Genomic DNA, 13,677 nt, shown 5'->3' on the forward strand with positions numbered 1-13,677 from the left:
AAAATGAGAGTTTTATACTATGTGTAGATATATATCTATGTAAGACACATGAAACTTAAAATTAGGCCTTCTTATAGGTACATCTGGAATGTTTCTGGATATTGTTTTCTATATACAATTTAAACAAGTTCTCCCCATTTACAGGCTTCATTATTTAATAACTCATCTTCACATTTACTTAGGCACACCCTACCACTCATGCATTAGCTTACATATGAAGTATTATGAGTTTAAAGTTAATAACTATTTTAATTTGAAGACAAATTGCTGTTTTTAAGACTGCATAGCAAAATGTTAACACAGCAAAAGAGGATATCCCCAGTTGCAGTCCATCACACTAAGCAGTTCACCTCATCTGACAATTTAATTCAGATATTAACATTCCTTACATTGTAACCCTGTATTTTGGTGACAAGAACATTCCACAGAGCAGAAGATGAAAGATAAATGGATAAGGGCATAGTTTTAAACACAAAAAGCCAGGCCAGAAAGTATTTACTAATACCCAGATGATGACAAGTCCACATACAAAGAATGCTATGTTAAGAGCTCTGATCACATATATTCTCCAACAGCTAGAGGGCATCTCTTTTTTTTTTTTTTTTCCCTAGATGAGACAGCACAACAAAATTTCAGCTTCTCACATTACTGAAAAAACAGGTGTGTGCATGCCCGTGTTCAGGATTGTACAGTTTTGCACTCCTTACTCAATGTGTGTGTGTTCATTATGTGTACTACCATCAGGGCTAAGCTAACTTCTGATATAAATCTGATACATTCAAATCATGACTATGCTTAAAAAATGCATAAAAGTAGAATTGCCAAATTCCTTAGCAGTAAAAGGTTGGTGGTTTTGTTAAATTTCTTGCTAACTCTCTGAAATGAATTCTCTAATTCAAAGTCTGACAGAAGATATACAGCTTAGTTATTTTAATGAAAGGTGTAGACATTTCTATTGCCATAAGAATAATCAGTATTTGGGTAAGAAACTAGACACAGACATTCTGCAGGTCAGGAAACCAGCCAACCTTGCACAGCCTACAGCAAAGATTTTTTTTTTCCCCGAGGTCATAATTCTTTCTTATCAGATTTTCTGTACCTTTCTTCACATCATCTCACATTGTTTTCCAACTGAGGAAAGCCACTGGACCTCGCAGACCTCTGGCTTTGGCAGGGAACTCCTTCCCTGAGCCCTGCCCTGCCAGGAGAGGGGATGCCCTGCGGATGAACCCTGCCAGGTTGCCCTGCGGAAGGGGAGCCAAAAGGTGGTTGAAGCCACCTTTTCACTACGCAAGGAGACTGCCTACATGCCTCAAAAAACAGTCACATTCAAATGCAACCAGAAGATTAGTATGTACGGGATTTCAGAGAGTACAGCAGAACCATCTAAAATTAAAAAAAAAAAAAGCAAATAATTTGCACTTTTTGTTTTCCTCCTGGCTCTGCTTTAAAGATGGGCCAACAGGAAGTTTCTGAATTATCATAAGAAACACCTTTCCATGCAGCTAGGTAAGCTGAGAGATTAAACCATATTTTTGAAGTGTACGGCTACTCATTGAATGTCCACCGATAATTGTAAATACACTGTGTTGTGCAGCAGCTAGAGAGGCTGGACTGGGATGGCTGTGGCAGACACGTGTTTGTCATGGGCTTAATTACCCTGCTTCTTGGATGGGATTTTTTTGTGCTGAGCTTTGTGCTGCACAGCTGGTTTTGCTATGGGTACCTGAGCCAGATCATTTAGGGATCATAAAGATCATAACAGATCATATAAAATAAGGATTAGAATAGATCATAAAGGTAGGGATTTCATCACCAAATTGATGTTTGTTTCTGGGTTCTCAGTTAAAAAAAACAACCAACCAACCAACCAACCAAACAAACAAAAAAAGTGTTCCCTGTTTTGTTTGGAAAAAAAATGCACTGAAAAAAATTGAATTTCTGGAATAATTTCATGCAATTAGTGGCAAACCCTAGCAAATGTTTGTCTTTTGTGTTTTTTTTTGTTTTGTTTTGTTTTTCCTGTTTGTTGTTTTTGTTTGTTTTTCCTCAAAATACAATATTTTAATTTACTAAGTAACTACTGTGCTGAAACAAAGAACGTATTTCAGGGAATATATAGCATATTTATAGTATGGTTAAATACACCTGTAATAGACCATTACACAATATATAAGGACACTTTCAGTTATATAGTACTAGAGACAAAGAAGAACAATCTTTCCACAACTGTTTGAAATGGCTTATTTCTACAGGATGTTACTGAAAAATCAACATTTTAAACAATAACCATTACATTATAACTGCACAAGTATGTAATTGGGAATACCAACTTAATAAAATATTTTCAGTTCCTAGAAAATGGACATACTTTGTGGTTTACAAAACTGAATAAAACGTTGAAAGCTACAGAATAATGTTTAAAAAAGTGGTGACAATTTTTCTGTCAAGCAAATGCTGAAAATGTTAATGAACACCGTTTATTTATGAGGAAAGGATAGTAAATTGTCCTGCTGCCTATCTTTTGTGTTGTTTGGTACCTCAATTGCAAAAGGGAAAAAGGTTTTAACCTTACTAAAAAGGAATATAACTAACAATGCTAAAAATAGAAAATGCAAGTTTATTAGTATGTAGTGCACTGTATACCTAGAACTGAATCATCCTAGTTGAGTCATATACCCAACATAATTTAGAATTAGATTCAAGATGATTCTCTTATTCTACTAGCAGTTGTCATATGGGAGCAAGTGCATTTATCTTTCTTGCCCTTTACTGTTTAAATGAATACCCCACTGCTTTTGTTTCTCAAAACATCATCTACAATCTAATAAACTATTCCACTGGAAAAAAAAAAAAAAAATACAAGGCAAGGCAACAGGACTCAAATCCCTGTTGAGAAGTGGGAGGAAGCAGAAAATGCCTCCACTGCATCAAGACACGTTGAGACCCAAATTGAAGTCCTAACACAAAAACCTGTCTTACATCTCACTGCATCTGATGCAGCTACATCTTTCTTACCATGCTGAGCAAAGCCTACATGACCCCAGCGTGGCCCTCCTTGACTGTCCTCAATCTCACCTCCTTTTCAGTAGAGTTGTCTCGGTATGCAGAAAGTGCAGAATTTCAATTGCTAACAAGTAATCTTGATAATACTCTTGGCACTAATGGAAGAGTAGAACAGGTCAAGATGAAAAACAGGTTGAAAATCTGTTGATTTATGCCCAATTATTTGTGAAGGACAGCACTCTATACCTGAAGATAATCAGCCTCCTTGAAAAGCCTGTGCAAAGAACTCAGCAAATATATGTATTTCTGTGGGGTGTGTTATTGATACAATTTACCATATTTGTATTCAAAAGTTTGACAATTTCATGCACAACTATTTTCAAAAAATACTTCATTTTCCTTTTCTTTTCCCCCTAGACACAGCTGTTCTTCTGGTACTTTCAATCTTCTCATATTTATCTGTGAAACTGATAAAGTTAAACTGCATAGCACTGTGAAAAATTCAGCAGCAAAGTATGTTTAGCATATGTTTGTCATTTATTTTGGTGAAGGTTTTTCCAATATTTTTTGTTCTCTTTGACTAGCTTCTAAGATTTTTATCACTGTATCTTTTCCCTCTACAAGAATTTAAAAGCTTTGGAAAAGAAAGGGTAAGACACCAGGATGATAAAATAAATACCACAATGCAGAAAAGAAAAGATTTTAAATTCTTACCAAATTCTTCTTCTCCATCTTGGTCATCTATTAAGCCTACTGAGACTCCCAAATCCATGCATTTCTTGCTATGTGCCTTTGACTTCATATGTTTTGTCAAATTTCCTTAGGAAAAAAGAAACCAAAAATGAAATGCTCTTTGACTATACAAATATACACCAATATACATACATCCACATCTCATTCAGTTACATTTACAACCAACTGTATAATTTAATTGAACGCCTGACAGAGCCTTACCCCTCAATGTAAGTTTATCAAGGGCTATGGCAGATTCATCATCATGAATGCTACTAGTTCCCAGGCTCAGTTCTTTACTGAAATAGAATAGGGTGGAAATCATAGAAAATGATGCATTTTGCATGTGTGTAAAACATCCCTCAAGTCTTTCTGATAAATATAAATAAAGGCTGATTCAATCTTCAAAATTATATTGACAGAAAACTACCATGTGAAACTAAAGTTCATATCCTGCAGCTCTTTTAGTATGTGATGGTATCTATCATTTCCACTGCCAACCTAAACAACGAGATTAATTTTATCCATAATAAGAGCCTGAAAATACTTGCTTTCAATCTCAAAAATCAACGCATATCTACTGAGAGGCTCCATGAGCTACTGTTCCTTCTTCCTTTGGAAAGAAAGTATGGCAAATATCATCCAAAAAAAAGTTAAAATCGATTAGAGAGTTATAATTGATGAGTATGTTGAATGTATATAAGTAACAACTCACTTCACACAATATTATCTTACAGTTTCTTTGAGACATTTAAATGAAAGTTACAGTGGGTGAAATACAGATTCACCCACTATAGTTATAGAATATTACATATTACATTAATTACATAATTATTACATAATTACATATTCTATAACTATAGTTATAGAATATGTAATTCCCACTTTGAAATAAGGTTAGGACTTCAGCCCAAATTTTGAATTTCTTCTTATGAAGCTATATGGTATTGCTATTGACTCACAAATAGCAAAATTACCATCTGTGTGAAATTACTGCCTTTGAAATCATTGTTCTTTCATGAAGGGTGGTTTACTAAGCTTCAAGCACTCAGCTCTGCATCTAACTTTGCTGGTAATGGCAGCAGCCACGACAGCAACTGTAGAACAGGAATCAAGTACAAGCATCTTCTACAACTGAAGCAAGGGAGATTTTTATATGGGTAAAACTCAATTACCTGAACTGGGCCAGCAAGCCTACTCAGCAAAAACTGTAACAGAATTTATTGGGTTCACAATCCAGTATTTCATCTTAAAGATGGTGCAACAAAGCAATATGACACCCCAGAGTGTCAGGAAGCAGTGTTAGGTTTGAACACATCTGAAAAATATCCATCCCACTTTCTGCAATCCTGTGTTATTTCTTGAAAGTTTTCCACCTAACTGCTGAGTAGTCTCAAGCCCACTAAAAGTACAAACATTTCTGAGGTTATAGCTGGGGGGAATTATAACTAAAAGATGTTCAAAGCTCAGAAAAACTTTACTGCTTTGAATTTTTCACTGAAAGTATTTTGGCTATGAACGTATCCTGTCTCTCACCTCCTATTTAAATTTGGATGCATTTACATACTTGTGTAAACAGGCTTTAGAAAGTAGGGGTCCATCTTTGGGTCTTATAAGGTCAAGTGGAAAATGAACTTTGTCCTTTGAGGAGACAGAAATCATTTTAATATAATAATTTAATAAATGTCAATTTACTGACTGGAACATTTAAATTGAGTGCTAATAGGAGTACAAAATATGCCAATGTCATGTCCCAATGATCATCAGTGGGGACTTAAAACTGTGCTCACATCCCTACACAGGAGGGACATAACTTTCACCATATTTTCCTTTTCCAACATAATTTCTTATCTTCCACAACATGCCACACAGTTTGTTCATATAAAGGTGTGATTATCTGAATAAGCATACAGAAGACAAAGGAAAAGAAGGAGATCAGAGACTTCAAATCCTAGAAATGTTAGTCAACAAACTCCACAAAGAAGCAACTTCTTTGGCTTATAGGTAGCCAAATTTGAGAAGAAAAGAGTTGTGCTTTAACGATGAAGAAAAAAAGGGGAAAAATGTACACTGAAAACCAACCTCTACCTTTAGTTTTGAAGGAGAAATTGCAGTAATTGCAATGGTAAGGACGGACATCTGTATGTGTGCGAATATGCTTCTTCAGCATACTGGGCTTCTTGCAACGTATTCCACATTCCTCACAGATGTATTTCCCTCTTCCTCTCCCCCGAACATACACATAATCTTCATTTGACTTGTACCTAGTAACAGTATCAAAAGAATAAGGGAATTAGGTGTAAAGGAAAAAAGAAATCTAGTTAGCAACCATAACCTATTAAATTAAAAAAAATATGTAAAATATGAAAAGAACAAAACGAAACTATTTTCTACTTGTGCATTTATTTCTTAAGCTCATAATCATGGACTTGTTTAGGATTAATGGTGTATCTTTTTTAATAAAGATGCCATTTGATACTAAGCATTTCAAGATTTCAAATTTCTTCTTTGCAACACGGGAATATACTTTGAAAAAATGTCAGCTCTTGGAAGCGAGTTTGGGCACCATGAGAAAGCTTTAAAAGGAGCATCTCTGATGCTCTGTGCTGGATGCAGAGAAGGAACAACATCAGTTATGACAGTGGGGACGTCTTTAAACATTCCTGTTGATGTGCTCAGGACTCAACCTCTTGGGGCTGTCTCTTGATGGAAAAAGTCCCTTAGACTGAACTCCACCATTCACCTCTCTAGTCAAGGGCAGCAAACTGAGACCTGGTTCCTGCAACGTCTGGAGCTGACCTGAGGCACATAGCAATGTTTTACCTGGGTGGCTGGTAATAGCTTAACTCCTAGCCTGGACTGGGCTCAAAACAAAAATCCATCAACGGAAAGCCCTAGAGCCCATTACCAATTACTAGAACAATAAAATACATACAATTTGTACTCAGAACTTTTAGAAGTGTTACTGGCACATCTTCCAACTAAAAAATATGTTTTATTAGATGTTGTACATGGCACAACACTGTGGCTAAAGCAACTGTTACTCATACCAGGCAACTGATTTTAAAATATTGCAGTGCGTGGACAGGAACTCTCAGTTAAGTATTTCCACAGTACTTTTCAGACAAGGACTTCTGCAACCTCCAGACAGCGACTGGACTGTCCCAGACTGTATCCTCTCTGACAATAATTATACAAGCTTATGGCAGAATATATACATATTATTTATCACATAAGAGAAATACAGGAAAATAGGCTACATTTATGGCTGTATCTAGCTGTCTTTACTGCTGATTAATGTTTGCCCTTTGGAAAAAAATGAATCACACTGCCTATTGTTCTTTATTTCAAAATGTCCCCTCAACTCTCATGGCTCCATGCTTCTGGTGACTTTCCATTTTTTTCAGAAACATAAACCAACATCCACAGACCACAGTATAGGAACTGTTGTCTAAAATAAATCTAACAGGAAACAACATCTCTGCAAAGTGTAGAATGAAGACAAATATTTTTCCAACAGTATCTAGTACACAAAGTACAATACTTGCCCTCCATCAAATATTTTCACTCTTCTTGGTTCAGTTTTGTTAAAGGAATTTTCTTTATCATGCTCAGTACTTGATTCAGAGTTTTCCTTATTGCTGAATTCAGATGCAGTCATTTTTTTTCTATTTAATGCTCGCTGAAAGAAAATGAGATATACACACATCTATCATTAAAATTAGTATCTTCCATACACCATTGAAACATACAAAGTATTAGGAATAAAAACATAATTCATTTTACAAGCAACCATTTTGATATATATATATTTAATTTTAAAATACATGAATCAAACAGCATCTTTGGCTAAACTTCTTTAATATGCACTACACTTATCTACTATGCACTGACTATTCGTGGACTGGCAAATCTATATGGAGATTATGGCACTGTAGGAAACCAGGAATGCTTTGAATATACCATAGGAGATGCCTCTTCCTTCCTTTGGGAAAGCAGAGGTGACATTTTTAACCTCACACATAGCCTATTACAGAGAAAAGATGCTTCCAGCGGACTCCTGAATGGTGACTGACCAACTCCCCTGCCCTAGAAGCAGCAACCAGACCACGCAGGCAGGGCTCTGCGGCAGCATCGGATACTGTGCCGCACAGCTTGACAGAGAGGGAGGGAGGAAGTGGTCATGCACAGTTAGCAGTGCTTTCTCCCCATGGCTCAAGTCCTGGTCATTTAAGTAGCACCTTCCCAGCTCCAGCTGCCTGATGGCTACCAGGGGCATGGGCAGTGAAGGACTCCCTTGTCCTAAGAGCTGCGTTCCTGCAGCACAGCAAAGAAGAAAAAGGGTAGACCGAGAAGACATACTAACAGGTAATATTTCTGTTTTCTAATATTTTTCATAAAACACTCCTGTTGTGGTGTGGGGATTGGCTCTTCCCAGTTTGGTGAGGTTGCTAACAGGGACTCCAGAACTCTTCCAGAGCAGGACTCCACAGCTATCCACCACTACCAGGCCAAATTACTAGAAAAAGATTACCAGCAGTCTAGCAGAACAAAAGTACATTTCTCAGTTTCCTTTTATTTTAATTAAGGAACTTTTTTTTTTTTTAATTAATTTTTAAATTTTTAATTATTATTATTTATTTTTTTTTAAAAAAAGGATGAATTCCCCCAACACTTAAAGTCTACTCCTTCCAAGTCTGGGATATTTATAAAATGGGCAACAATGAAGGAAAGATCCAATTAGCTAGCAATTATTACTGCTGTATTTATAAACTGTTCTACCCACATAGCTGGCATAATTGCCACATTTGCTCATATTGATAAGTGAATAAAATGATGGGAGAAAAAAGACTGGCCTTATGTTTTCTACTCATTATAGAACCTAATGCTGCAAGCTTGAGAATTCTTGGCAAGAGGAATGGCTTTCACTGGGTGCCTTAAAATGACTGATGATTTACACTGGTCATTACATGCATCAAAGGGTGACATCGCCCTGGCACCCTGTTCTCACCCATCACCCTCCTTGCAATCTCTGCCACCGTATTTGCTTCCCCTCTGAGGAGGAATGGAGATGATGGGGAATTAATATGGATCAGAGGAAAAGCAACTTCCTATCAGGTTCAAATCCTCGGGAATCTGCACAGGCTGCATGCACCACTCCAGTCCATATGCTCTCATGTGGTCCTGTGACTGATTTTGGATGGATTTTCAAGCATCTGAGCAGTCCTACCAAAGCACACATAACTCTGCCTGTGTGTAGGAAGAAAGAAATTTCACCCTGCATGTTTTAACAGTATTCAAACAAGGTGGAGGAAAAGATGGTTAGGATGAAATAGCAGAAGATAAGCTTGCTATGGTAATTGCAACTCAATTGTAACTCAACTTGTAGTTCCTGTATCATATACATAGAAATTGCTTTTTGTTTCCACTGTAAATAAACAGTAATAAGGTGACATTTATAATTTAACAAGGAGAAGAGTTCTGGGAAAAAAAAAAAAGAAAAAAAAAAAAAAAAGAATATATGCCATAAGTCTAATACTGTATAAATATTCCCAGCATCTGAAACAATGCAACATTTAAGTACCTGATCTCTCGATGCTAAATGATCAGTATTTTTTTCCACACTTATGTTTCAACAATGGAAAGACAAGGGAAAAAGAAAGATACCAGATGTATCTGGTCCAGGTTGTTACCCAAACTATATATTATATATTCACAAAAGTACCTAGAGTACAAAAGCTAGCACCAGGCTCTGGGATTCTATCCCCTTCTTGGCCTTTTTTTTTTTTATACAAACAATTATATACAGAGATAAGACAATCTAACATAGTTCAAATTATTATCTACTTCCCACTGATGTACTTTAATTTACTGATTATATGCTATTTTTAGCAGCTGTTTCAGTGTCTTAAACATGCAAAATGCTGCCATTCCAGAAATGCTCTAAGAGAAACATCGAGCTTGTCACAGATATCTACAGAAGTGCTCGCTGATAATGAAGAAAACATGCTCAATTTTATGAAAAGATCCGCACTGATGCTGAATGAGATTTGTGTCCCTCTGTAAATTTTCAAGAGGGATCAGTCTCTAAGCAGCATAGATTTTTCGCATGCAAGTACTTTACCATACCTCACCTGAAAACTAACAAAACCCCACACGTACCAGGGGGAAGGGTAAAAAATGACAGTGCAGTAAAATTTTCCTCTCCACAATTGCTTACACCTTCCACTTCTAAGTCTTCTTTTTCTCCTACTACAGAGACATAGACCATGATTCATTTCTACTTTGTTTTGCTCCAATTTCACTCTACTGTCTCCAATTACTGATATTTATATCAGATTTATATCAGTTTTAACTGGTGAAAAAAAAACAAAAAACAACAACAAAAAAAACCCTGCTGTTAGGCTGCCCAGAGACAAGAGTTCAATAGATACTTCTGGTACTTTACAGCATCCCTTGGAAACAAACAAACAAAAACAAAACCACCACTCACACACAAAAAATGCTCAGAGCCTGAATCATTGAAGTTATAAATTTCAGACAATATTCATTAAACATTTTTCAAACTGGCACCCAGACACTTGAGGGATTGAGGGAAATGTTTTTAATATCTTTTTTACTTTTTTTTTTTTTTTACTTTTTAAAATTTTCCTAGTTTACACATAAAAATCTTCTGAATTTAACTACTTTCCGTTGGTGAGTTGGACAGTTGTGGTCCATCGTCCATGAAAGGAAAGCTTTCCAGTTAGTAGAAGCTTTCCATTCTTCAGCCTATTCATGCCTTGAGATCTTCATGCTGGCATACGTTGCTACTAACTCACCTCAGACAAAAAAGCCAAAAAAAAACAAAGCAGAGGCTTGAGACAGAGCTCCTGTTGCAACACCAATGATTTCAGGCAACAAAAACTGGCAACAATATTAACGAATAAAACCATTAAAAAAATAAGGAGTAGGGAGATAAAATAAGCCTTTTCCATACAAGTGAACCCCATGTTACATTTTAACATGCTGTGTTCGTTCCAGGAGCTTCTTTCACAATCCCACTTTGTGGTTTGTTCTTTGAATCACTGGAACGTGGCAACTTCACCTATTGCCTCTGAGCAGTGAGTTGTGAAGAGAAAACAAAGTCCCAGGGTTACTTATTGTTTCCATTTTGTTCACTTCTCTTCATTTCCCATGTCTCTATTGTTGAAGGAATTACCTTTTTGTGACAGTGATTAGTAGCAGTTATACAGCAATGTAAGCTCCCAGTAAACATGATTTGGTTCTGGCGGCAAAACTAGGGATGGTTTATCTTTGTGAGATCTGCAGTTAAAGCCCCCTGGCAGAATGCTCCACATCTCTCTGGAAAGGGCTGAGACTGTGAGAGAAGAGGTGAGGGATAACAACACCATATTTCTATTGTTATTTATAAACAGTATTATAGTGACCCTTAGAGCTCTTTGTCAGGTCAGGGTTAAAATGTGCAAACCACTCGAGCAAACATCTTCTGAATGACAGTCAGACTTGTAATCAAAGACTTGTAATCTAAACAGTGGTTCTCCAACGAACTCAGGACCCTGCCACGTGTTTAAGCAGGAAATCAACCACATTCTTTTGAAGGTAAGAGAGAATTACTTTGCCTTTTTTTTTTTTTAATGGAATATTATCTTCCCAAAGGACCACGAATGTTCTGGTTCCACTGTGAACCTCAACCAGAAGATGACAGTGGGAGAATTACCGGGCATGAACAGAATGAGCAATTTCAGGTTTTGCTCTCATTAAGCATGGCTCCTGTGATGACAGTAACTAGAAGTTTCCAAGTGGGCACGAGCCATTCCACTATCAACTCTAACTAGAAAGTGGTAACACAGAGGTTATCTTCTAACAGCACCCTCATCATCCTGGAAAGCCCAAGACACTGGAAGGTACACAACACAAATTTTGCAGGTGTTACGTCATATCCTACCTATCAGGCCTTTAAAATTTTTAATTTCTACCACCCTGAAGAACCTTGTTTGTACAGTCTAAGATGCCAATTAAACTTTTATTGGTGATTTCTCGCTGTACGTTCTTCCTTCATAATGGCTCTGAAGAAAATTTGTATATCAGCCCCAAGCAGAGCTTAAGAACTCTTCATCTTGACCTTGCTAGTGTGTTTGATGCAAAATGTCAGCAAGAAAGACTAATAACTGTAGTTCTTTTGTGGAAGAAGCAGTGTAAATGTACCTGACAGCTGCCTATTACTGCATTTAAGAACTCCTAGAATGCTTAAAAGGGTGCTGTCAAAATATTTTTCAGAGTATTGTTATCCATTATTTATATTCTAAACAGAACTTGTTTGTAGATAAAATTTATTCTTCATGAGGCACATAGTAGCTTTGTTATCAGAGAATTTCTTCTAATAGACTGTTCTTTAAAAATAAAACAAGCATGAGTCAACAACACAAGTAACGAGAGACTTGCCTTCCTTAGAACAAATTGCTTAACCATGTACGCTGAAAAAAGCTAAACCTTCCAATTTTTATTTATTTATTTATGTTAAGGTTTAGTACTATTTAAGTACAACATCTCAAAAAACATATGAGGAAGCACGCTAGAAAAGGCAATATGAGTTTAAGCAAGTAAAAGGAGGCACACTAATATGGAACCAGTAACTGAATTTAGTTGTAGTACTAGCAGCAAGTCAGCAGTCTGTATTTCCTGCATGAAACATTATCAACTAAGCTTTGAACACCAAGATGAATGTTAGCAAAATCTCCCTATGATATCAAGAGAGATAGATTTAACTCTATTGCTCTTTTGGCCATAGGGGTTTCTGCATATTTCTCAACTCCCCCTGTAATTCTGCAACTAATTCTTCCTCTTATATAGAGTTTCTCATCTTATTGCTCTTTCCCCCATAGACAGCTTTGTATTTTAGCAAAACACTCAGCAAGCACAGAAACATCCCCTTGTGACCTCTAGGAGCAAGTTTTCATCACTCAACATCAGCAGGAATGCATGTCTTTTCCCAAGGCCGTGGCATGCTTCCTCTAGAGTGAATGCATGCCCCATGGGTCCTGATTTCCAGCCTGATGCCCAGAAAGTTTTGTAGATGGCAGACTGCAGGTTTAGAGTAGTAACAGTTGCTCTGACCTCCCCAAAGCATTTGTATATAGCCTTGACAGCCTCTGAGCAATTCTGGAGAATTGGTGCTCTATGGAAATCCTCTGTTTTGCCAGCTAAGAGAAACATGGCAACGAGCATACCCCACGCACAGCAGATAACAAAGAGGAGTGTGAAACCACACTGTATACCAAGGTTCTCCTCAGCAAGCTTTATGGCTTTAATAGGTGAGTTAACAAAAGCTATGTCATCCACTAAATAGACAGTGACACTTGTTGCCGTACTATAGGTCTAAGAGTCACACTCGACAATTTGCAGAGGCACACCAGTTACTTAGAAATGCCTGATTCTGTGCAAATCAGCACATGGTCTAGTAAATCCTAGTACATCCGTGCAGTCCTAAGGTGGTTAAAGAAATAAAAAGCGACTAGTTTGCTCTTTTCCACATTTGACTCTGGAGTTATGTGGTGTTTTATGTGTGTCACAAATGTTACCCTGAGTATATTCCACTGCACAAGATTTAATGGCATCTTTGGCATCTTTGGAGCCATGTCAATCCAAGAAGTTGCCAATGTTTTTATGGAAGCTGTAATTTTCTTTTAAACTTCACTATTTTTGTCATTATTTCACACCACCAACTAACCTAGGTGGGAGAAAGGGAAGTGGTACACTGCTCCTCCCACAGTTAGATGATCAGCAATGGTGAAAAATATCTTTACACTGTCCATGGACACCTGTTCACCATAAGCATATTTTTATAACAGAAAATACCAGCAGATTTTTAAAGGAAAATATGCAGCTATGATCTTGAATCAACTTGTTTCAATTGTTTAAAAAAAAAGTCTATCTGAA

At 36.9% G+C, this 13,677-nt stretch overlaps 1 protein-coding gene across 3 annotated transcripts in view; it reads right to left on the reverse strand.

Moving 5' to 3' along the window:
• Nucleotides 1-13,677, reverse strand: part of HIVEP1 (HIVEP zinc finger 1) — a 119,289-nt gene that overhangs the window by 12,136 nt on the left and 93,476 nt on the right. For 2 of the 3 annotated variants that reach the window (XM_084282891.1, XM_084282892.1), the window contains exons 5-7: nt 7,287-7,420; nt 5,821-6,002; nt 3,721-3,825 (exon numbers count right to left, since the gene is read on the reverse strand). In XM_084282891.1, the coding sequence (XP_084139017.1) occupies nt 3,721-3,825; nt 5,821-6,002; nt 7,287-7,420 (421 nt within the window). The remainder of the gene's footprint in view (nt 1-3,720; nt 3,826-5,820; nt 6,003-7,286; nt 7,421-13,677) is intronic. The other variant, XM_084282893.1, reaches the window with a different exon arrangement.

The sequence above is a fragment of the Netta rufina genome (assembly GCF_964035555.1).
Source record: "Netta rufina genome assembly, chromosome: 2".
NCBI lineage: Eukaryota > Metazoa > Chordata > Aves > Anseriformes > Anatidae > Netta > Netta rufina.